The following is a 26390-nucleotide window of genomic DNA, read 5'->3' as shown; positions in this document are numbered from 1 at the left end:
AGATATGGGGAAAGACCAAATGTACAAGCTCACCTGACAAGGCTAGTACTAGGAAATATTTGAAACATGGATGTACTTGATATACTTGGAACACATGGGTATACATGGAACATGTGGATGTGCTTGGAACAATTATAGTCCGTAGTTGAGGACAACTGTGATATAAGAGGGAGGGAATGTAACTATTTGGCCCTCCTAGCTCTATTTCACATGATGGAACACATGCCCGGACACATGGAGAAGTGGAAGAAGGCATGGGAACAGGGATCGTGAAGTTGGCTCAAGCAAAAGCACCAATTTTGGACAAAAAGCAAGAAAAAGTAGTCAAACTAAGTTTACCGCGAGTCAAGGACACCATTGGAAAGAGGGGACTAAGCCGGATCAAAAAGCTAAAAGGCACTTTCTCAAAAAGCAGCTCTAAGGCCAAAAAGCAAGGCCTTAAAGCCAGACAAGCAAAGCACAAGGACTTTATCAAAAGTTGAGTAATATTTTATTAATAAAAGTAAAAAGCGCAAAAGCAAAGGCTAAAAGGCAAAAGCCAAAGCATGGACAACCTTTTGGCAAAAGCAAGGCTTCCCCAAGGTGTAAAAGAAGCATGAGTCTCTCTTCTCATCATGAACAAGATCATTGAAGATTGAAGGAGCTTCATCAAGAGCTTGAAGATCATCAAGTGCAAAAGTGTTGAATTCATCATCTTCATCATCTACCTCACCCCACTGGCTTCACCTCCTTGCGCCACCTCCACCCAGCTCACCCCCGCCGCCACCAATCAGAGCCACAGTCGCCGCCCATCTCGACCGCCGCTGCCACCCATAGCCACCAGCGCTGCCATCTTGGTGTTTGCTTTTTCGAGAAGCTTCTTGAGGATTTTCTTGAAGATTGGATATTGAGTTCACTTGGACAGCTTTGAGGTTTGGGAGTAGATTCAGACTTGGACTTGGACTTGGACTTAGACTTAGACTTGGACTTGGACTTGGATTTGGATTTGGATTTGGTGTCATGGCCCTGTGAAAATGGAGCAGGACAAGTGTGGGCATGGTGGTTGCAGAGTCAGAATATTTTATGATTCACATGGGGGGTGCCCGGACAGAGTTTAAGATGTGTGGACATCCCTAGGTGTGAAGGGGGGAACTAGAAACATTAAACTTTAATGTTTATTAAAGTTTGCCCCTAGGCCTTAGTGGCCCTAGGGACTTATTAAAGTTTGGGGCCCTAGGGATTATTTTGGGGAAGAGGGCCACTTTTGGAGTGTTTCTCTCTCTTCTCTCTCTCTCTCTTCCCTTTTGGGAGTCGTGGAGCAAAAGGGACACTCTAGCGTGGAAAAGCAGAAGGAAACTGAGGCGGCTGCTGTATCTGTGCTGTAGCTGCTGTTTTCTGCAAGCTGTGAGCTGAAACAGGCCGTACAGAAGCCGTACAGTACTGTACGACTGCAGGTATTGCTGTGGACAGAGAAGCGCAGGGCTGTGGAACTGATACAGGCGCCTGCAACTGCTGAATACAGGCTGTACAGTGCTGTACGACTGCAAGTACAGCTCTGTACTTTCTGCAGGTACACTGTACGGCTAGTTCTAGGGCAAGTACAGGTGCTGGACAGTACTGTAGCAGACGGCGCAGGCAACCAGTAGCAAAATCCAGCAGGCGGCTACTTCTGATTCTCTGCAGAAAGACCGTACCGTCAAGTACAGTCAAGTACAATCAAGTACAGGGCTGTTTTTCAGATCTGTACTTTCAAGGACAGCAAAAGAGTGAACATCAGGAGGAGGGTATAAGCAAGTACAAGCACATGTGTGAAGCAGGGTTGTGGATACAAGTGCCTGCAAGTACAGATTGGTGCTGTTGCTTCCTCCAGTACTGTTTCACGAGCTGAACTTGGTAAGCCTTGTTTCTCTTCATCTATCTCTCTTTCTACTGCTTGATGTCTGTTGCAGATATGAGTTATCTGGCCCCTTGTGAGAGGAGGGGTATGGCAGATTGACAAGGGTTGAGACAGAGTTTAGACAGCACATGTATGTTTGAGCTGAGATGATGTATCATACACTTGAGTTATGCCAGATGTATGCCCATGGCTGGCCTGCTTAGTGATCTTGGCTGATCAGAGGGAGGCACAGTGTGTTATTTGGAGACACAGATCTGTGTGCATAGATCATCTGTGCTAAGAAGGATTTGTGGGCCGTCAGATTGGACTTACAGGTGTAAACTCTTGGCTGATCTTTGTGTTGTACTCAGCCATTCATTTTATTATAATTGAATAAAGAAATACCGCAAGGGGCGCCAAGCTTTGGGGCCAACAGGTGTCGCTGTGTTTTCAGATTTGGGCACTCTAGCTCCAATCTGTGTTCTTTTCACATCTAGACTACAAGTGGACAGGTGATTGCTAATCTACCGCACTCTGGTTTTCTATCAGAGGCCGGTTTCAAGGTTCCGTCCCCGGGACCAATCATCAACTTTCTGAAGGGGGTGAGCTCGTGGTTGCTTTGGAGAAAGCCATCGCTGAAAATTCAGCAATCATGTCTGATACAGAGGAAGAGTACTTCTATCAAGAAGAAGAAGAGCAAGAGTCTTCTCCTGAGAGAGATGTATCTGAGGATATTTTTGCAGGAGAACAGGCTGCAGATGTTGAGCCTTATGAGGATGTAACACAGCCAGAAGATGTGCATGGTAAAGAGGATGATGATGCTCGGTTCAAAGATCGCTTGGCTAGTGTTATGGATACTTTTATGCAGCTCACACAGAGCGAGAGATTTGCTGAATTTTTGAGATCTCGCACAGAACCCCGCACAGAGCCCCAGAAAAAGAAGAAGAAGGTTCGTTCGAAGAAACCATCCCACAGGAACCATCTTTTGGCCAGTTTCCAAATATGCAGCATGCTTATGGAGCAAACTCTCAGAGTTCCTTCTATGGACAGCCACCTATTCCTCAGCAGAATATGCATCCAGGTTATTTTGGTGGTGGCTCGGTGTTCCAATCCATGACTGGGGGTTACCCTCAGGGAGGCATGGGTATGTATGGGCCTTTTGGAGCCAATTTTCAGCCTGGCATGCAAGGGAATATGTATGGTGGTATGCAGTCCGGTATGGCTGGAAATATGTTTGCAGGCATGCAACCTGGGATGCAAGGCAATATGTTTGGTGGCATGCAGCCAGGTATGCATAGTGGAATGTATGGAAACATGGCTGGAATGTATGGTATGCCTGGCATGGGAATGGGAAATGTTGACCCAATGATGGGTATGAATGTTGGGGGCAGCAATCTCACGAAACCACTTCCATATGATAATCTAACGCCTATGGGAAAGGCGAAGGATTACAAGGAAGGGGGAGCTGCAGTGAAGTTTGACACTTTCAGTGGGGCCAAGGATAAATTGAAGGCACTTACCTTTTTACAGCAGTTTGATGCTGCTTTTTCTGGTGGGAATTACACAGAGTCCTCTAAGGTGAGGAAAGCTGCCACTTTTCTTAAGGGCAATGCTTTGCAGTGGTGGTCTACTCTTCTTTTGCAGGGCATAGCACCCACCACATGGGTTCAATTCAAACAGGTTTTCTCTTCCGTATGGCTCACATCTACATTTGAGGTGGATGTTATGACAGCATGGCACAAGCTGGATGCTTCAAAGTGTGATAGTTTGGAGGATTATAACAAGAAGTTTTGGGAAGCTCTACTCCCAGTGACTTCTTATCGTGCCGTGCCATTATCTGAGCAGGTTGAGAAGTATTGTTGTGGGCTGCCCAAGGAGGTACGAGATTATTGTATAAAGACAAGAGTAACGAACATGTCACAGATGATTGAAAATGCTATGACAGCTAATGCGTTACTCACAGGTGGTTCATCTGGATTTAAGGGCAGTAAGAAATTGGGCAAGAAAGCTGAAAAATTTGGGCATGCTTCTCGTGATACTAAAGGGTCTTCAGAGACAAAGTATAAGAAGTTGCCAATGCCCAAGAGGACTTCTGAGAAAAGACAGGCTTTGAGAGATGCTCAAAAGTGTTTTTACTGTACTGAAGAGGGGCATATGTCATTCAATTGTCCCAAAAGAACGTCCAAAAAGGACCCTGACAATAAAGGAGAGCCCAAGCCAAAGAAACCAAAGCCTTCTGCAGGCTTAGTTCCTGATCTTGTGGGGGAGCAGCTAGGTGGTGAAGCTACAGAGTTGTGCAGGGCATGGGGCAAAGTGAGAGATCAGAATGCTTTGATCTTCTTTGACACAGGTGCTAGAGCCAACTTCATTTCACCAGATTTGGCTGGCCGATTGGGGATTCGCGCAGAGGAGATGGGGCCGTTACATGAGGCAAATATGGCTTGTCCAGGGTATGCAGAACCCGTTACTCCTATTATTGGGAAGCTTCGACTTCATTTGCAGGGTTATGTGGACAGCGAGGAGTTCTTCATCATGCCTTTGGATGGCTGTGATGTTTTGTTGGGGATACCATGGTGCCACAGGGTACATGCGGTGGTGGATACTTACAATAGAAAAATTACTCTGACTCATAGAGGGAAAGAGCATGTATTGGATGTAAAACTCAAAGGGGAATCTGTTCCTATTGTATCCGCTTCGGCGATTTCATCAGTAATGAAAAAGCATCTTTCCGCGTACTTGATTTATGTAAAGGATGCACAGGATGATGAGTCTAAGTCTAATTTGTCAATGTTAGATAAGGACAGGGCTGATTTCTTAAGTGGGTTTCAAGACTGTTTTTCCGAGTCATTGCCAGGAGAATTACCTCCTGAGAGGCCAGAAGATCATGCCATAGATCTGATTCCTGGTAGTACTCCACCGAATAGACCGCCGTACCGTGTTAGTGCAGCCCAACAGAAAGAGATTATGAGTCAGGTGCAGGAGCTTTTGAATAAGGGGTTGATTCAGCCTAGCTCATCACCCTTTTGCTCACCTGTGCTCTTGGTGCAGAAGAAGGATGGTTCTTGGCGCATGTGTATAGATTACAGGGCGCTGAATAAGAATACCATCATGAATCGATTCCCCATACCGAGGATCGATGACATCTTGGACCGCTTACAGGGCTCCACAGTCTTTAGTCGTATTGACTTGAAAAGCGGGTATCATCAGATACGCATTAGACCCGAGGATGTGCATAAGACAGCATTCCGAACCACATTTGGGTTGTATGAGTTCTTGGTTATGCCCTTTGGTTTGACAAATGCGCCTGCCACATTTAACAGAATGATGGACAGGATTTTCAGGCCTCATAGAGAGTTTGTGGGCACATTCTTTGATGATATGATTGTGCATTCACGAACTGAGGAAGAGCATAGAAGGCATTTGGCCATTGTGTTTGCAGAACTCAGAAACCATAGGTTGGTTGTTAATAGCAAGAAGAGTGAGTTCTTTTTGCAAGAGATACATTTCTTGGGACATATTGTGTGTGGTCATGGAGTCCGTATGGATCCAGCAAAGGTGGAAGCAATACTTAATTGGCCAGCTTTGAGGACCGTGCATGATGTACGCAGCTTTCTAGGATTGTGTTCCTATTACAGGCGTTACATACGGCACTTTGCTGAAATTGCTTCGCCTCTTCATGCTTTGACGAAGAAAGCAACTCCGTTTAGGTGGGCTGATCGGGAAATTACAGCATTCAAAAAGCTCAAAGAAAAGCTTACTTCGGACCCAGTATTGGTGTTACCGGATCTCCGAAAGGCTTTTGTTGTCCAGTGTGATGCATGTGGAAGTAGCATTGGTGCAGTTCTCATGCAAGAGGGACATGTTATAGCCTATGAGAGTAGAGTTTTGCAAGATGCCGAGAAGCATTTACAGGTGTATGAGAAAGAGATGTTGGCTGTAATTCACGCTCTTTCTACATGGAAACACTACTTGCTTGGGGCTGATTTCACTGTACAGACAGATCATCAGACCTTGTGTTATTTCCTCACGCAGACTAAGCTTTCAGAGAAGCATATGCGTTGGGCAAACTTTTTGTCAATGTTTCACTTCCAGATTGTGCATGTGGAAGGCAAAAAGAATGTAGTGGCAGATGCTTTGTCACGCAAGCCACAGGTCTCTGCAGTTTCACTTGCTTATCATCATGAGCTTGATGAAATGAAAGAGCAGTATGCCCATGATGAGGATTTTGAAAGGTTGTATGATCAGATGTCTGAGGGTCAGCGGCATGAGCATTACACTCTCAGAGATGGGTTTTTATTGATGCATGGCAGACTGTGTGTTACCAGGCCATTGCGACTCAAGGTTATGATTGAAAGTCATGCTCCACCGTATGCAGGTCATAGAGGTATTGACGCCACGGTCAAAGCAGTGGAGACTTTCTTTTATTGGCCAACCTTGAGAAGAGATGTTGATGCCTTTGTGAGGCAATGCATCGTATGTCAGAAGGTAAAGTTTGACCGTCAGAAGACACCAGGGTTATTACAGCCTTTACCTATTCCGGATAGACCTTGGGAGAGCATTGCCATGGATTTTGTATTTGATCTTCCACGGACACAAACGGGAAATGATGGTATCTGGACAATCATATGTAGGTTCAGTAAGCAGGCTCATTTCATTCCCGTGCGGAAGACAATTAAAGTGGATCATATGGTGAAGTTGTTCATGGCGAACATCTTCAAGTATCATGGCTTGCCTACGTCTATCATTAGTGACCGTGATCCACGGATGACGAGTTTGTTTTGGAGAGGGTTGTTTGACAACATGGGTACAACTCTCAAGTTTTCATCGTCATTTCATCCACAGACAGATGGTCAGTCAGAAGAGGCCAACTCTACAGTGTTGGATCTTCTCAAGTGTTATGTGTCAGAGCACAAGCAACAATGGGAAAAGTATCTTCCTTTGGTGGAGTTTGCATATAACAACACTGTACATAGCTCGACAGGCAAGGCGCCTTTTGAGATTGTTGAAGGAGGGAAGAAGGTTCCACCCATTTTGCATACAAAGGATAAGATTTTTGAGGCTGATCAGTATGTGGAGAGCTTGGATGAAGCTTATCGGAGAGTTAAGTTGGCCCTCCAGAAAACTCAGCAGAAGCAAAAGAAAGCCGCAGACCGTCACAGACGTGATTTGCAGTTTGCATTGGGTGATTGGGTTCTTTTGCGTTTTGAAAAGGCTAGACTCAAGAAGATGAAGGGTAAAGAGCGCTTATTCCCTAAGTTGAGCATGCGATATTATGGGCCTTTTCAGGTTTTGGAAAAGATTGGTGAGGTAACCTATCGTTTGAAGTTACCAGATCACTGGAGGATTCACAATGCTTTTCACGTGAGTCTTCTTAGACCTTTCCGTGGGGATGTGCCTGAGGATGTATCAGATGAGGCTCAGCCGGAACTTGAGGTTCTGATTCCAGAGCAGATACTGGCACATAAAGAAAGGAAGGTACGAGGTAAAGTTTCCCGTCGCTATCTTGTGAAGTTCAAGAACTATTCACCGATGGATGCGAAGTGGATGGAGGAAGGTGACTTAACAGATTCACCTCAGGTTTTGCAGCTTTATCTCGATGCCTTTGAGTTAGAGCCGACTCTTATTGTGGCTCATTCAGGTTCAGCAGAGCATGGGTCTGGAGCATTACCTGATGCTCAAGAGGGGGGTAGCACCTCCACTCCCTTGGTACAGACAGGCTCAGATGACATCTAGAGGTCGCTTGGTGCAGTTTTTATCTCACCCGAAGGTACTGAGGCTGACAGTACATCTGTTTATGGGACTTCTATGATATATGTGTACTAGTCACATGGAGATTTTTGTAGATATGTATGGTTCACAGTGGTATACAACTTGGACTATTACTATGCCATTGGTTTGCAGTGAATATTGATACATGTATATGGCTTAGAGAGATTGGGACGCTGATCTTGCCATATTGTATATTTCACTTTGGATATTTTGATGCATCACCAGAATGCAATCGAGGACGCTTGCCATTTTTCAAGAGGGGGGTATGTCATGGCCCTGTGAAAATGGAGCAGGACAAGTGTGGGCATGGTGGTTGCAGAGTCAGAATATTTTATGATTCACATGGGGGGTGCCCGGACAGAGTTTAAGATGTGTGGACATCCCTAGGTGTGAAGGGGGGAACTAGAAACATTAAACTTTAATGTTTATTAAAGTTTGCCCCTAGGCCTTAGTGGCCCTAGGGACTTATTAAAGTTTGGGGCCCTAGGGATTATTTTGGGGAAGAGGGCCACTTTTGGAGTGTTTCTCTCTCTTCTCTCTCTCTCTCTTCCCTTTTGGGAGTCGTGGAGCAAAAGGGACACTCTAGCGTGGAAAAGCAGAAGGAAACTGAGGCGGCTGCTGTATCTGTGCTGTAGCTGCTGTTTTCTGCAAGCTGTGAGCTGAAACAGGCCGTACAGAAGCCGTACAGTACTGTACGACTGCAGGTATTGCTGTGGACAGAGAAGCGCAGGGCTGTGGAACTGATACAGGCGCCTGCAACTGCTGAATACAGGCTGTACAGTGCTGTACGACTGCAAGTACAGCTCTGTACTTTCTGCAGGTACACTGTACGGCTAGTTCTAGGGCAAGTACAGGTGCTGGACAGTACTGTAGCAGACGGCGCAGGCAGCCAGTAGCAAAATCCAGCAGGCGGCTACTTCTGATTCTCTGCAGAAAGACCGTACCGTCAAGTACAGGCAAGTACAATCAAGTACAATCAAGTACAGGGCTGTTTTTCAGATCTGTACTTTCAAGGACAGCAAAAGAGTGAACATCAGGAGGAGGGTATAAGCAAGTACAAGCACATGTGTGAAGCAGGGTTGTGGATACAAGTGCCTGCAAGTACAGATTGGTGCTGTTGCTTCCTCCAGTACTGTTTCACGAGCTGAACTTGGTAAGCCTTGTTTCTCTTCATCTATCTCTCTTTCTACTGCTTGATGTCTGTTGCAGATATGAGTTATCTGGCCCCTTGTGAGAGGAGGGGTATGGCAGATTGACAAGGGTTGAGACAGAGTTTAGACAGCACATGTATGTTTGAGCTGAGATGATGTATCATACACTTGAGTTATGCCAGATGTATGCCCATGGCTGGCCTGCTTAGTGATCTTGGCTGATCAGAGGGAGGCACAGTGTGTTATTTGGAGACACAGATCTGTGTGCATAGATCCTCTGTGCTAAGAAGGATTTGTGGGCCGTCAGATTGGACTTACAGGTGTAAACTCTTGGCTGATCTTTGTGTTGTACTCAGCCATTCATTTTATTATAATTGAATAAAGAAATACCGCAAGGGGCGCCAAGCTTTGGGGCCAACAGGTGTCGCTGTGTTTTCAGATTTGGGCACTCTAGCTCCAATCTGTGTTCTTTTCACATCTAGACTACAAGTGGACAGGTGATTGCTAATCTACCGCACTCTGGTTTTCTATCAGAGGCCGGTTTCATTTGGGATTTGGATTTGGATTTTGGATCTGGTACTAGCCCGGAGAGATATACTCGTGGGTCATCCCCGTGGTGTGCTCGGCATCAGAGATCTTGTGCCTCAACATCGACATCACCTTGGATACATCGGCATATCTATTTGTTTTGTATTCATTGATTGTATTGATTGTTCCTAAATAAATTCCTGTAAGGGGGCGGGGCATGTTCCCTACGGTGCAAAGTTTCCTAATCCTTTCTCTCTCTCCCCCTCTCTCTATATCTTTATCTCTTGGATACATGGTTGAGTTTGACACGGCATGCCCTGTTGCGCTTACACCAAACATGAACATGTACAATGATCTTGGATCGTGACCTAGATCCAATTCATGCAAGCTAATCTGCGTGCATACAAAAGCTTGTTGACTCCACAGCTTGGTCGTGCTCTCGAGATGCTTGCCTTCTTGCACTTAGAGCTGCCTCGAGCTGGGGGGGTTTCTTCCCAACACCTGTGAGATGCCTAAGAGATCTATCTGATTTCTACCTTTCCATGCCCTTTGACCTCCTTTATATAGGGATATAATGGAAAGTCGTGTTCATGTCAATTTTTCCTTTTTGACCCACATAGTAATGTCCAAAAAGTCATATTTCGTCTCCAAATTATGCCCAAAAGGTGTCCCATCCATGGGCACATATTCCGAGCACTTCTAGGCACCTGTAGGGCCTTAAAATCAAGTCCAAATCTGCCTCTAAATCTGCCCACATACTTGCTAGGAAAGATAATTATGTCCATGAGCATGAGGATTAACGGATGCACATGGCATACCTTCCTACAAAGCTTGGAGCACTGGCGTACTCCATACACCTTTGCTCCGATTCCGTATCGGTCCAATTGAAGACTCCATATCCTTCGGTTCGATCCCCAAGCTCTCTAACTTGGTCTATATGTTCTCTCGCTCAGTACCCGGATTTTCTAAATCACATGTAGTCTCATCCTGCTCCTCACAAGATTTGGAGAGATTTTTTTGGAAAAGCTCCTTGAAAACTGTCGGGTGACCTCATCCTCCTCAAAATAGGATTTGCAGAGATGTACCAACTCGAAAACTGTCACGCTAACCTCATCCTCCTCCAAACACCCGCTCCATCTGTGGTTCTCGTTCTGGTTTGGCTCCTGGATCTAACTTTGGCTCTAGCTCTCATGCATCCCACTTAACGGCACCTCCTTCAAAACACCTCCTTTTATGATCACGCTTCCCGAGAACAACTGTCTTGGAAGCTCTCCCTTTCTTTGGTCAACGCTCTTGGTCTTGGGCTGCTTCACAACCCTAAGTGATTCCTCCTTGGCCTTTGCTAATGCTGTCATGAACTGTTCCCATGTTTCCCTAATCTGTGCCCAAATTTGATTGTACAAAAGTTGGGCTTGATGTGCCTCTTCGTGAATCTTTACTTAGCTATAGCTGATGCATTACCCAAGATAGTGTATCACATGAGCCTTAGCATTATAGAAAATAAAATGTTGCAACATATACGTGAAGCTTAGATAGTGAATAAATATGTCCAAGCCATGCGGTCACCACCTAGTCAAGAGAATGATCACGATGATAGATCAACCCTCACCAAATCATTACTGGGACCATAAGTGTATGATTGAGGAGAGCGATCTCAAGGAAAATGGCAAAGTATGCGTTCCTAACTCAAAAAACAAAAAGTGATTAAGAAATGTCATGATTGCAAAAGCACCCTCAAACACTCCACAATAAAAAGATTCTTTGTCAGTTGGTCCCAAATCTGAAAAACTCGAGTACATTCTACGCAGAAAGACCAAGATAGGCTTGTCTTTGTAAGACAAGTTGTCTTTACAAAAAGGCAAGGCATGCTTGTTCTCATAGGAAGGTAAGATTTCATTAGACCATTGTATTAGAGAGCTTGATCATTCTCAACTCTGATGAGTGTAGTTCAATGTGCATGAGCAAGAAGCCAAGAAGTAGGGAAGAAGCAAAGGAGCGTACAAAACAAGAAAAAAAGCAACAGGTGCCTTTAATGGAAAAACTATATAAAGGCTGTCAGAATACGCAGCAGAGATGATGACCAAATCTGGGAACACAAGAGCAAAAACGCAGGCAGAAAAACAGCACAAGAGAGAGAGAGATGTAGGCGTGTAACTCTGCTATGATATACACAAGAAGATCCCGAATATGATACAAATAGTGGTATGGGGCTGGGGGCCTATATATATGCCCCCACATCAGCAGTCGGCCTGCTGTAGGGCAGCCGACTGGACACAGGAACCTCCACGACTGGATAATCACAGTCGGCCAGCATCAGAATGGGTCGGCCAGCACCAGTAGAGTCCCACGACTCATGCACTGCAGTCGGCCATGTCACAGATGCAGTCGGCCAGGCTCAGGGTCCTCCTGCCACTACTAGACTGCCTCCCATGCCACAGAAAAATGGGAAAAAATAGGGGAAAAATACGGGGAGTGAGGAAAAATGATAAAACACCTGATAAGGGCGGGCACACCCACAACAAAGGCCCTGGTGTATAAATCTAGACAGGAGATGACTTCTAACACCCCCTCTCAGCTCCTGGCTGTGAAACCAACCACTGGGAGCTGGGGTGCCGCCTGAGCAAATCCTGAGAGAGCGACTTCGTGAAGAGGTCCACCGTACTGTCCTCCGTCGAACAGAACTCTAGCAAGATGTCATCAGCAACGATCTGTTCACGAACAAAGTGCCTATGGATGACCATGGGTTCCTCTAGTGGAAGCCCAAACTTGCAATGTAACCTCCTCCTGCTCTGTAAAACTGCTCTTGGGCCTGAAGTAGATCCCCTCGTGTCCGGATCTCCTCCCCAAACCGAGTCACTCCAACCGTGGAGTCGGACTCCATCCAACAATCCCCCTCCTGTGTACAAGAGTCCACGATCCTTCGCATGCCGCAGAAACCACAGGAAACGCAATCCTGCCTCCCAAAGAGGCATCTGCAACCATGAGCTCAACCGCCTCATCAGGAAGCTCCCGTCCAATCTGGTGTCCATCAACTAGATCAATGAACCATACAGCTTCTGAGTCAAAAAGACATCACACTGCTCACAAGGATCAACACCTGTTACGGTGCACAAACAAGTCCTGGAAACCTGATGAAACCTGTCAACCACCCCCTCTGAATCCGGAACCACTAAGCCTGGAGAAACCACCTCCTTCTGCAAGTAAGCACCTGCCACCTGCCTGGCTTTCCAAAAGGTCCCCGCGGAAAGAACATCCTCATCTACTGGAGGTTCTATGTCCCGAATACTACGAGACATCAGAGCATAAGTGACCTGTTCAGCTTCCTTTGACTCACGAACACAAGAACTATCAACATCAGTACTGGAAAGTTCCTGCCAACTGCTGCCATCTACTGGCAAGCTATCCACCACCTGGTCTCGGAAAGCCCGCACCTGCAGCGTATCCACACTTGAGTGGCCATTACCAGACTGCCACTCATCACAAACCTGAGGACCTGGGAGAGAGAGTGCTGAAAGCCTGTAAACTCCATACTCCACTCCGCCTTCCCAAACCACTTGGCCTGTTGCTTTGTCCCGGAGAGCAACAAAATGCTCATCAAACTCCACCCGTACGTCAGTCTTGCAAACCTGATGCACTAACAACAGATGAAAACCAACAGAACATACAACACCTGGGAGGAATGCTTCCCCCCTCTGCCATCGGGAACTATCTCCATCCTGCCCTCACTGTGAACTGGGATAGTGGACGTATCCCCAGTAAGAATATGACCAGAAAGCCTGCAGAGATCCTGTAAACCGGAACGGGAAGGAGTCATGTGCCTGGAAGCACCACTATCGAGAATCCACTCCCGAGTATCCGTTGCGGAGAGTCCTCCAATCTCCTCCCTGCTTGAAGAAAATGAAACATCGGTGTCCATCACCTCCAGGTGCACAAAAGCCAGAGTCTTCATGATTGCTGCTGAGCAATCTTCACCCTTCTCGGTCATTCGCTTGGGACACTGCCTCCAATAGTGGCCTTTCTCGCCACAATCATTACAGGTCCTCTCTGCCTTCAGCTTCTCGCGGTCAGTGTCGGACTTCTTCTCAGAAGACTTCTCCGATGAAGCCTTCCCTTTGCCCGAGTTACGGCCTTTCGACCATTGGCTAGTTAAGGCCTCCGAACCTCCACCCTGAGGAGGGTTCGTGAATCGTTCCTCCTGGTCCAAGACCATGGGCACAAGCTCCTTCCACGTGATGGTGCTGAGCCTGCCACTGGTAATCAAAGATGAGTAAAATGCTGAGTACGAAGAGGGCAAGTGCGACAGCAACGTTATGGCCATGTCCTCTGACGATATCTCCTTCCCAGCCTGAAGAACTTCCTGCTGAAGAGCCTGCAGCTTGTTAATATGCTCCCGCATCGTCGACGACTTTGCAAGGCTCATAACCCGCATCTGTACTTCCAAGGAAATCCTCTTCATGGGCGATACCCTGTTGTAAAGTGAGGCCAAATGCTGCCATATACCTCTGGCCAGCGTCATATGCTTTACATGATTGATTACCTGCGGTGTGTAGTTGAGGAAAATAAACGAACGGACCCTGGCGTTGACACGATCCCACATCTGTGTTTGGGCCTCTCGGTCCTTTCAGATTGACGGTAACTCCCCTTCCTCTACTTCCGGTCGTGGAACACCAACAACGACGAAATCGGCGAGGTCGTAGGACTCCAGAACAGATTCCATCATCACCTTCCATATGCCATAGTTGCTCCCGTCCAACTGACGGTCCACCAGGAACGTGGGGAGTGTCGGAATCTTCACATGTCTCTCGGCCATCTCAAACAGATCTGCCATAGCGGGGATGTACTCTGAAAAGGGTGGGTGGGTAGGAACAAAGAAGAACTAAAACCTGCAAGTGGCTGTCCAGCAAATCAGCCCGCCTTCCTCTTGCTTCTCCTCTTCCCGATCAGCCCAAAACAGTCCACCAATCAGCCACAAAACAGTCCCCCTCCTGCTCACACAAATCCCAAGACCTATCTAGAGCTAGGGCTCTGATACCATGTCAGAATACGCAGCGGAGATGATGACCAAATCTGGGAACACAAGAGCAAAAACGCAGGCAGAAAAACAGCACAAGAGAGAGAGAGATGCAGGCATGTAACTCTGCTCTGATATACACAAGAAGATCCCGAATATGATACAAATAGTGGTATGGGGCTGGGGGCCTATATATATGCCCCCACATCAGCAGCAGTCGGCCTGCTGTAGGGCAGCCGACTGGACACAGGAACCTCCACGACTGGATAATCACATTCGGCCAGCATCAGAATGGGTCGGCCAGCACCAGTAGAGTCCCACGACTCATGCACTGCAGTCGGCCATGTCACAGATGCAGTCGGCCAGGCTCAGGGTCCTCCTGCCACTACTAGACTGCCTCCCATGCCACAGAAAAATGGGAAAAAATAGGGGAAAAATACGGGGAGTGAGGAAAAATGATAAAACACCTGATCAAGGCGGGCACACCCACAACAAAGGCCCTGGTGTATAAATCTAGACAGGAGATGACTTCTAACAAAGGCATGCCACGATCAGTCCCCAGTGTATTGGTTGGGAAGCATTATTCCTTCGGTTTCTCTCAATTTCGGAATACAACGGATATGAATCACTATTGCATTTGCATAGCATGTATTAATGCACCATTGTGTGTTTTAGAGCTTTGATCTTTTGGTGTTTTCCCATGCTTTAAATAAATAATTTGATCTCTAATGAGGCACAGCCTCCTACACAGAGAGAGCACTGTAAGGTGATCTTTGTCTCGCATTTCAGAAGGCTGTTGTATTAGTTCCCATACGGTCAATGCCATAACGGGTTTGGATGTATACAAGCAACCTGAATATCCACTCAAAAACTATGGGGACGAGAGAATCGAGCTGCTGCCCTACTTGTGGCACTGCCAAATATTCTACTAACTATCCAGTTTGGGGTCTTATCAAGACCATGCATCAGAGTTGTCCATAGAAAAGGATATATTTATAGACCCACACATAGCTTTACCTCATGATAGATGCATAGCAACGTAGAGTTTCATTCTGTTTCTAAGTGCAAGAAAATGGTCCATGCAACCACTCTCAGAATACACCAGTGAAATCCAGCCATAATGAGACTTCGACCACACAGACCTATGCCCAGAAAACAAAGAAAGAAACACAAGATAAATTGAATAGCTAGAGCACATACAATCACCTTGCTCCACAGTTGATAAGGGCAATTTTTACTTCTCACTTTGTAAAAAACTGAATAGAAGCATGGAGGCTCAATCAAAAAACCATAAAACTAAGTGCAACAGCTCACCACTCTGCGAAGGATTGGTTCCAAGCTTGAGCAAAGCTTCTGAAGACTGTCCATTTTGACAGCCTCAACGACCACACTGCAAGAAAGTCATAAAGCTCTGGCATCACTACAATGGAAAGATAACGCTCTGCATTTAGCATCTTTGCGGCACAACTTCATGAATGGTAACATGCAAAAATTCAAAGCTGGGGTTGCTCCACCCCCCATCCCCCCCCCCCCCCCTCCCCCGCCCCCCCAAAAAAAAAGTCAAGAAAAACTTACCTTGCAAGGGCAGGTAACTTCTGCCTCTTCTCTTCCGAAGCAACACTCTGAAGTCCATCCCCGACAAACTTCTCAAAGGGCCTTTTTGTGCCGCTACCACTACCAGAATCCCCTCGGTCTGAACCCAGTCTATTAGTGTGATGCATTTCGCCTGCAGGTTTCCGAGTGATTTGGAATATATAAAAAGTAAAGCTTTCGTTGAAATTTTAGAGCACAAATTCTGCAGGGCCCCAGGAATGAGGCTCCTGCCGACACCCAGGAGTGAAGCTTCTGTGGAAACTCTGGAATGAAGCTTCTGTTGAAAACCTGAGAGAAGCCTCAGAGATCCTCCCTGGCGCTTCCAAGGGCATCAATTAGAGAAAAAAAGGATCTTTGACCTAAGCTCGGCCTGATCTGGAGGACGTGTTCAGTATGTAATTATTCACATAAGCTCAATCTACCGTACTCTTCTGATGAGGAAAGAACTCATGGCTATGCGATGAGCACACATACATCCAGATCTTTATCCATAAACACCATGCTTCCTCCATTCCGAACAAATCATGCCTGCTCAATTCTCGTTTCCAGAAGGCCGAGATTACCTGTAGGGCATCTATGGGATAAGAATGTACAAATCACATGTGGTAGGGCTCTTACATCAGGGGAAGCACAGCACAAAAGTGAAAAAAAAATTCCTAGAAATGGCTCCCAAAAGCAGATAAGGGTTAAAAAGCTCACAGAAAACCTGGCATATCTGTGTGAGCCGACAAATTCCAAGACGAAATTGGGTACCTAGCTTCGTGCAGCAGATACGCCCCACTTGATGCTGATAAATTAGGGTTTGAAAATGCATTACCTGCAGGAACTCGAGGTTACGCCTACACACAATTGAAGTGGAAATAAACAATGCTCGGAATAAGCCTTTGCCCACTGCACTAGCTTAGCTTGAAGCCAAGCAAACTAGGGTTTTGACAGATCTTCCATGCAGGAGGGCGACGCGGACTGGGAATAGAGGTTAATACGACGCGGTAAACTACGCGGAAAGGAGCAGGGAGTCAAGGGAGCAAAAGGCTTTTGAGCCTTGACTTGTCTAGGACCTTTTCTTCTGTATAAACATCTGGTCCAAAGTCAAATCACGAGCTCATACAATCTACATAGATGTTAGATAACAAGGTTGAACATAAGCCCCGTAGGATTACCCCTAGTCGGTGCTGGCAAAAATAACGTTTTTACTAAGCCAATGAGAACTAGAATGCATGGGAGAGAGAATGTGTTTTTGTGTCACGATGAAGAAAGCTGACATTGAAAGGTGAGTAGAATTAAGAATGTGATAGTACTAGAATGCTTCAGCAGAGCTATGCTTGTGGACTCTCTCTGTACATTTGAAATCTAGAATCCTAAGGAGATACACAAATTTGAAAGCATTTTATCATGTATAATGAGCAATGACTTAGCCAGCCTGGTCAGTAAAATCACATGTATAATGAGCAATGACTTAGCCAGCCTGGTCAGTAAAATCACATATATAATGAGCAATGACTTAGCCAACCTGGTCAGTAAAATCACATGTATTATGTTTGAAAAATACACAAATCTTTGTAATCAATCTATATTCACAAGGCAGCACTAACAGGTTGATGATTCATTCACAGTGTTACTGTCTAGAAATAAGAAAACTTTATAGAATGACCTAAGATTACAATTAGAGAAATTAATTCCAATTACTCATCAACACGGAAAGAAGAATGGCATTAGAAGTGTAACTGTTATAATTTTGAGACTAATTATCAAGAACAAGGCGGATGATCCGATTGTTGAATATAGAAGACGCCTCTCACATAGCACAATATGTTAACCAATGTTAGTCTATAATTAAGTTAATAGTTTTTAATAATACAACGCTTCTTCAATGCACATGTGTGTGAGTGAGACAAAAGGAAAGAAAAGAACCATACACAAGCACGATTCTTTCCAAAATTTATGGGGAAAGTGCCCTTCGCCCATTTAGTGAAAACACTTTCGCTGTTGAAAGTGTAGAGTGAATCATTTTTACAACATTGCATAAGATGAAGCATTGAACTTACGTTGTCGTAAAGGATGCTCACACTCGACGCACCTAAGTTCTAACGCCTAGCCAATCAATGGTCTTCTAACAGTGCAGACAATTATCCTTGTATTTTGATATATATGCATGCCTTCTTGGTGGAGGATCGAGAGGATGCTAATGGTCTCTACTTATCCGAGCAAGGTGAGTAGGAACCAAGCTTAATACAGCCATCATAGTCCTCCAGAGGTAGTTTCTAAGAGCATTCGTCTCTCTAAGAGCATCATATGCCTTTTACAGATGGACGAGGATCAAGAGGATGCCACTGGTCTCTACTTATTCGACCAAGGTGAGTTGTAGGTGAAGCTCGATGTGACCATAATCCCTTGTAGAGGTATTGTTTGTAAATATTATTTAAGATCATCATATGCCTTATAGATGGATAGGTGTTACCCTTGTTGTGCTATTGGAAGCTAAGAGCATCATATGCCGAAGCCAAGATGTTACCCTTGTTGTGTTTCTGGAACTTGACAAACACACAGAATTTATGAACACTTTTGCTTTTACAATTTGAGATAGCATAGCCAAGGTGGTTGATGCCCAAGGTAGGATCTGTGAAGAGAATGGGACTGTTGGCAAATGCTTTGTAGAGCACCCGTTGGGAGACAAACAAAGGAAACATAAGGATAAGCTAACTATAAGCAATCCTAAAAAGTGGTTGCACTTTCTATGATAGACGGCCACCAAGGTCACTGTTGTGGAACGATGAGGGAAGGAAGAAAAAGACTTTGAGATGGTGTTAGATGTTAGAAATTTAAGCATATTGGGGGTAATACCAAGTTGGAAGTTGCATTAAATTAGTTTGTGAATTCATTCCTAATGTTGAAAAGTGGTGGAGGTTAGAATGTATGTATCACATTTAAAGTGCTAGCCACATGTTGTGTGCTAGTCACACTAGTTGTGTCATGGTGTGTGAAACATGTGAGCACTTAATGCTCATCGATATACACACACACACACACACACACACACACACACACACACACACACACTTTGGGCTCTCATTAGAGAATGTGAATAGCACTGAGAATTATGCTTATGTTATGACTCTACCCTTGTTCATTAAGCTTGGTTTGATTAAGTACTAATCTTCTTCATTATTCAATTATAAATTTGTGTATTTGCTTTATGAAATGGAGTGATAATAAGCTGAGATTTGGGACAATGATTATGCTAATTAACATGCAAATAGCAAGAAATCATGCATAATGCCTAAGTGATTTAGCCTTTCACCAAAGGATAGAAATAGCCTTCCATAAGCCTAGGATAGAAACAGCCTTCCATAAGCCTAGGTTGAAAACCATGAGGCTCCAAGAGTCATGATGACTAATATCAAAAGGTGTCAAAAGATCAAAAAGGGTCCAATGATAGTCCATGAGTCCCCTTTTATACTTGAGACCATGACCAAGGTCCTAAACCTAATCTAAAGGTGTTGCTTCACTACAAACCATCCCCTCCTATAATGATTTCTTCCTTGAAATCAAAGGTGTCAAAAGATCAAAAAGGGTCCAATGATAGTCCATGAGTCCCCTTTTATACTTGAGACCATGACCAAGGTCCTAAACCTAATCTAAAGGTGTTGCTTCACTACAAACCATCTCCTCCTATAATGATTTCTTCCTTGAAATCAAAGGGTGGTCGTACACCAAGAAAAGACATATACAAGTGGCTATGTACAAAAGCCAAAAATTGCATCCATGGTTCAATGTTGATGTAGCGGAAGACCCATACATGAATCATAGAACCCCCAGGGTCAAATGGAAAGGATGAAGGACTCTCGTCGATGATGAGGCTATCTATGCAACCGCCTGGATCGAAAGGAAATCCGAGACATGCAAAATCCAAGGCAATGGTTCCACGACAATCTGGTGTAAGACGAAGCTAGTCGAGTATCCTCCAGGATCAAAGGATATATATGGTATACACCCTGAACTATCAAAGATGAAATGGTAGTCACTCCTAGGTCAAAAGGAAAGCTCAACTCTGAAGCCGAAGTAATGGTAGCTCCTGGATCAAAAGGAAATCTTGACTCCAAAGAAATAGTAGCTCCAAGGTTGAAAGGGGAACTTGTAAGCCCATCCTCACGACCACAATTGTGAATCTAGCACGAAAGGTATCCACCAAGAACTTGTAAGGGGAACTTGTAAGCCCATCCTCACAACCACAATTGTGAATCTAGCATGAAAGGTATCCACCAAAGAAGCTCGAAACTCCTGGCTAGAATGTCAAATGGTCCTGGCGCAAAAGAACCATTATGTAGGCCAAGACTAAGATATGTCGTAGGTGCATCTGAATGTCGAGCCACATATCTAAAAACTATGCTCCTCAAGTGGCAAAGAATGCATCCAAAGAAAAATGTCCTAGATCCAAAGAATATAGGTTCGTGTCGACACCCGTGGAGTAGCCCAACACATCTAATACTATAACCTTAGGTGTATGCTCATCACTCATGGTCTATGATATGCTCACATCAACATGTGGAGTGTCATCCCCATGTGTAACTAGAGATGTATGACTAACCAAATGATCATGACTATTCAAATGCCATCAAGATAGTCGGATGCATAACTATGGTCATCTAATGTATCCCCATGATCACTAGGAATGGAGATAGGTCACTCTATGATGCTCGTAATGCTCGATGTGCTAGCTGCCATGCCTGCCCCCCCAAGATCATGTCCTTATGATCTATATCACACACACATCAATGCTACATACATCATCATCATCATGTATGTGTATGTCATCATATGCGCATGTATCACTATCATCATGTGTGTATGTGTCATAATGTGCACATGTATCACTATAATCATATGCGTGTGTGTGTAATACAACATCATGTATATGTATGTATAACATATCCTCATCATGATCTGAATCTGTGTTGGTGTCAACTTGAAATGGATCTAGAGCAAAATATGGAATCAAACACATCAAAGCAAGAATCTAGCATCCATTAATCATGAGATTAGTGATCAAATGGCTCATCACATGAATATACAAGAGAGAGAAAATCTATAAGTGCATGTAGCAAGAGAAGATGCACAAATAGCCTAAGTGTGTTTAACCTCTCACCAAGGGGATGACCATGGAAAGCCAAATCTCCATAGATGGAGCCCAAAGGTACAAGATGACCAAAATTAGTAAAAGTGTCAAAAGATGTCAAAAGATCCTACCAATGTCCCCCAAGCCCTATTTATAGCCACTTTCTCCTTTTGCCCATGGGCCCCTATGTACATGTGGAAATCAAGCTCTATGGTTCATGACAAACCATCCCTTCCCAAAGATTTTGTCCTCAAAATCATACAAGATATTTACAATTGAATCGCAATCTCAATGTAAACCCATGGGAAGTAGAGAGGTCTTCAAAAATGCGTCTCGAATACATTTGGAATAGGGAAACCAAATGTAGTGAAGCCGGCAAACTCCTTCTCCAAAAATAGCATGTAGGACTGTTATGGCAGCCATGTTGTCGATGAAGCTTCCCTTGAAATTCTTCATGAAACCTCCATAAAAATGAGCTGCAAATGATGCGTAGCCGCACCCAAAAGGGTCCCACATATTTGTCATCGAATCAAATGATCTTCCAAGTGTGTTGGAGTAGATTGGTAACCCCAACAATAGATCCAACCAAAGCTGTCCAGAAATTACAGCACATATAAAACCTCATCATATGCCCATTCTTCACATAATAATCATACCACTTGATCAAGGAATACTTTCATCAAGTAAACCATGTTGTTGAACATACTCCATTGATTGCCAAGTAGCCTCATCTATGGGGGCAAGCGCTTCCATTTCACAAGGAATTCATCAATGTTCCGGTTCCTCAAAACCCTTGTCCTCTTGTCCACAATCCTCTCCGGCTCATAGATAATCTCTCCTTCTTCATCCATCGATGGTAACTCTTTAATCTCTTGAGGAAGAGAGCCCACAAACCTCTTAAGGTTGGATACATGAAACACATTATGAATCCTTGTAGAAGGAGGTAGGTCAAGCTTATAAGCCAAATCACCCACTTTCTTGACTACCAAATATGGTCCATAGTATCTATGTGCCAACTTGAATTGGAAGACCCTTTGAGAATATTGTGACGGCTCTTAGGAAGCTTGAGTAACACATAATCACCTTCTTTGAACTCCATTTTGCGTCTATGCTCATCCGCATTTGCCTTCATGACTTCTTGTGCCTTCTTCATATTATCCTTGCATAATTGAAGAAGTTGTCTCATCCTTTCCAACTCTTCCTTGGCTAAAGGATTAACCATTTTATCCTCATAGAAGGCGATAGATGGCATATGCACTTGATACCCATAAAGAGCCTCGAAAGGTGACATCCCAATACTCAAATGCTTGCTTGAATTATGACAAAATTCAGCAAGGTAAAGCCATTCATCCCATAATGCTTGCATGTCATGTGACAATAGTGCCTCAAGTACACTTTGAGCCATTTGTTTGTGCACTCCATTTGCCCATCCGTTTGAGGGTGATAGGCTGTAGAAGGAGTGATTTGAGTCCCCAAGTTCTCATACAATGTCCTCCAAAAAGTGCCCATGAACTTGGTATCTCTATCACAAACTATGTTGAGTGGCAAACCATGTATCTTGAATACATGCTCCATAAATTGCTTGGCAATGTGAGAAGCCCCATAAGTAGTCTTGGAAGCAATAAAATGAGCTGATTTGGTGAGTCTATCCACCACCACAAATACTTGATCCCATCCATGCTTTGTCTTTGGCAAGCCCGTGATGAAGTCCATAGAAATGTGAGTCCAGTTTCCATCCGGAATAGGCAAAGGATGAAGTAAACCACTTGGCAATTGGTGACTATCCTTATTCCTTTGGCATGACACACATTCCAAAACAAACTTCTTGACATCCCTCCACATGCCTTTCCAATAGAAGCTTTTGCTCACTTTGTCAAATGTCTTGAGAACACCAAGATGACCTAAAAGCGGTGAAGAATGCATCTCATGAAGCACCTTGGAAATGTAGGATGAGGTTGGAACCAAATACACCTTATCCTTGTGCCATAGTAGACCATTCCGAAGCTTATAATGAGGAAATTCTTCACCATCTCCTGGCTGTAATTTTCTGTAAATATGGGCAGCACTCTCATTGACAAGATACTCCTCTTGTATTCCTTTTATCCATTCACTATACACTTCCATAATTGATGTCAATGTGCAAGCCCACATTCTAGACAATGCGTCCGCTACTACATTGTCCTTTCCCGGAGTATAGGATATCTCAAAGTCATATCCTTGAAGCATAGCCAACCATCTCTTTTGCTTGGGAGAAAGATTGGGTTGAGAGGGGAAAAATTTCAGCACCCTATGATCACTTCTCACCTTGAAATGAGCACCATAAAGATAGTGATGCCATTTCTTGATTGCATGAAGTATAGCCAACATCTCTTGTTTATACACATGCAATTCCATCTCCTTCTCGGAAAGCTTCCTACTCTCAAATGCAATGACACCATGCTCTTGATACAAAACTGCCCCAAGACCTCTTCCACTTGCATCCACTCTCACATAGAATGTCTTTGAGAAATCCGGTCAAACAAGAATAGGAGCTGATGTAAGTAAAGCCTTGAGCTCATTGAAACTCTTGTCGGCAATGGCATCCCAAAAGAAAGCTTCCCTCTTAAGTAGATCAGTAAGAGGTGCCGCGATTGATGCATAGTGCTCCATAAATCTTCTATAGAAAGAATATAGACCCAAAAATCCTCTCAATTGAGTTGTATTAGTAGGGGTTGGCCATTCTTTGACACATGCCACCTTCTTTGGATCAGCCCTAATGCCATTTTCTCCCACCAAGTGTCCAAGGTATTCAACCTCATTCACCATGAAAGTGCACTTGGTCTCCTTTGCAAACAATCTATGCTCCCTCATGACCTCAAAAACTTGCTTCACATGTACCAAATGCTCTTCTTTGCTCTTGCTATAGATCAATATGTCATCAAAGAACACAAGTACAAATTTGAACAAGAAAGGAGCCAACACCCTATTCATGAGTGTTTGGAAGGTGGCCGGGGCATTCGTGAGACCAAAAGGCATAACCATGAAATGAAACAATCCTCTTTCGGTCCTAAATGCCGTCTTCTTTTCATCACCCTCCTTCATCCTTATTTGATGGTATCCCGATCTCAAGTCAATCTTGGTGAATAACTTTGCCCCTTTTAGCTCATCAAGAAGATCATCGATGCGAGGTATGGGGTATCTATTCTTGATGGTTACCTTATTCAAATCACGGTAATCTTCTTCACCAATAGAACGGGAGATGCAAACGGAGATTGTGAGAGTTGAATGAGACCCATGGAAAGCAATTCTTGCACTTGCTTTGCCACTTCTTCCCTTTCCACCTTTGACAACCGATAAGGAGGTTTGTTCACAACCTTTGCATTCGGCTCAAGTACAATGGCATGGTCGATTTCCCTCTTTGGTGGCAAACTCTTTGGCACTTGGAAAATGTCCTCATAATCCTTGAGAAGAGCTGCCATATCCTTGTCTATGTGCTGTCCATTGCTATCCATCCCTTCTTGAGTGACATGCAACACATAGACTGTACCAAGAGTTTTGAGTTCCTTCTTGAGTCTCTTTGGAGCGATCAAAGAAAGCTCTTTTGGTCTATTTCCAGCCAATACCACAAGCTGTCCATCATGTGAAAAGCTCATAACACCTTGTTGAAGGTTCATATGAAAATCACCAAGAGAAGCCAACCAATCACATCCCATAATCACATCAATGGGCCCCATGTCCAATACTACCAAGTCACCTTCCCAAGCATATGAAGAGGATAAACTCACTCTTGTTGAAGGGCAAAACAAATTGGCTTTTTCATTCACTCCATTTGCTACTTGTACTTGGAAGGTTATGGGTAGCTCCGTCGGAGATAGTTTGAGAGAGTTGAGGGATTTGGAGTTAACAAAACTATGAGTATTCCCTGAATCCACCAAGATGTGTGCAACCCTCCCATTAATGGTGCCCACCAACCTCAAGGTGTTCGGACTCTTGCAACCCGCAAGCTCTTGTGAAATGGAACATACATGGGCTGCATTTTCTGCATTTCCTGCATCTTTTAGCATATTGTCCCTCAAAATGCATGCATGGTCCCTTCCATCGGGGTCGAAAGGAAACTCATCCTCTTCTTTGACAAAAGAATGACCCTCCAAGTCTTCTTCATGTGTCTCCTCGCTGCAATCTTCAAACTCTTCCACATCATGAGATGACTTGGAATCGTCATCCTCATCCATAATGATCATAGTAGCCACCACTTTCTTTGATTTGCAAATGTGCCCGGGTGACCACTTCTCTTTGCATTTAAAACATAGGCCTTTGCTCCTCAATTCCTCAATCTTAGGATCATCCATCCGTTGAGTCTTCTTGAATGGTTGAGGAGGCTTCTTGACAAACCCATTGCTCTTCTTAGCATCATTATGAACTCCACTTGTGGACTCTCCACTTCCAAAAGATGTATGGAACTCCACTTGTGGACTCTCCACTTCCAAAAGATGTATGGAATTTGGAAGTGTAAGTGGATGTAGAAGAAGGTAGACTTTTCCCCACACTTGAAGAAGTGTGAAATGGCTTATGAAAAGGTATTGGGCTGAACCCTCTTATACTTCGGCTCATATAGCTCTGCCAACCTCATAGCCTCTTTGATAGTGCTTGGTCTTTGTGCCGAGACATCCGCTTTGATGTATGAATCTAGACCATGCACAAACTTCTTCAATCGCATGCCTTCATTGAGTCCATCCACAAACATAGAGAGCTTCATGAACCTCTTGATGTACTCCCTAACCGACATGCCCTTTTGTGTGAGTTCATACCATTCTTCATGGTATCGGTCAAGAACTAAAGGCAACACAAATGTCATATTCATTTCATGCTTGAGTTCTTCCCAAGTATGTGGCATAACTCCTTCCTTGAGCATATGTCTCCACCATTGATGTGCATAGTCTTCCAAATGCAAGGATGCAAAATGCACTTTGTCCCTTTCACTTTTCGGATAGAGCTGAAAGTATGTATCCAACTTATTCATCCATTCTTCCAACTCATGTGGGGTTGAACCATCACCCTTGAACTTAGAGAGTGAAATCTTGTCCTTTACATCCTTTGACACGGTTGACGATGCATTCTCATGATCGTGCGAGGGCTTGTGCTTTTGCATTTGCACAAAAGATCCAAGGAATTGTGCAAAATCCTTGTACTCCCACTTGAGGAAATTTGGCATTTCCATCCACCTATCATGAGCTTCTCTTTGTCTCTCAATGAATGACATATGTTCCCAATCAAACTCAACCACATCATCCATATCATACACCTCCTCTTCAAGCATGGAGAACTGATTTGCTTTGGGTTTCAAAGGTACTCTCCTCGGATCCCCAAAATTTGACTCCTCATGTCTGAATG

General features: G+C 44.4%; 1 protein-coding gene across 2 annotated transcripts in view; it reads right to left on the bottom strand.

The window, feature by feature from the left end:
* Nucleotides 1-16918, bottom strand: part of LOC147615645 (calmodulin-binding protein 60 D-like) — a 35169-nt gene extending 18251 nt beyond the window's left edge. Inside the window, exons 1-4 of one of the 2 annotated variants that reach the window (XM_086778187.1) lie at nt 16607-16918; nt 16382-16470; nt 15890-16040; nt 15629-15704 (exon numbers count right to left, since the gene is read on the bottom strand). In XM_086778187.1, coding sequence (XP_086634313.1) covers nt 15629-15704; nt 15890-16035 — 222 coding nt within the window. In that variant the 5' untranslated portion in view covers nt 16036-16040; nt 16382-16470; nt 16607-16918. Of the gene's footprint in view, nt 1-15628; nt 15705-15889; nt 16471-16606 lie in introns of those variants that run through there. The other variant, XM_086778188.1, reaches the window with a different exon arrangement.
* Between the last annotated feature and the right edge of the window lie 9472 nt (nt 16919-26390).

This window comes from Cibotium barometz, chromosome 39, assembly GCF_041138505.1.
Source record: "Cibotium barometz isolate CiBa-2024 chromosome 39, ASM4113850v1, whole genome shotgun sequence".
In the NCBI taxonomy this organism is placed as follows: Eukaryota; Viridiplantae; Streptophyta; class Polypodiopsida; order Cyatheales; family Cibotiaceae; genus Cibotium; species Cibotium barometz.
The sequence above is the reverse complement of the archived record's forward strand: the minus strand, read 5'-3'. Positions and strand labels throughout refer to the sequence as shown.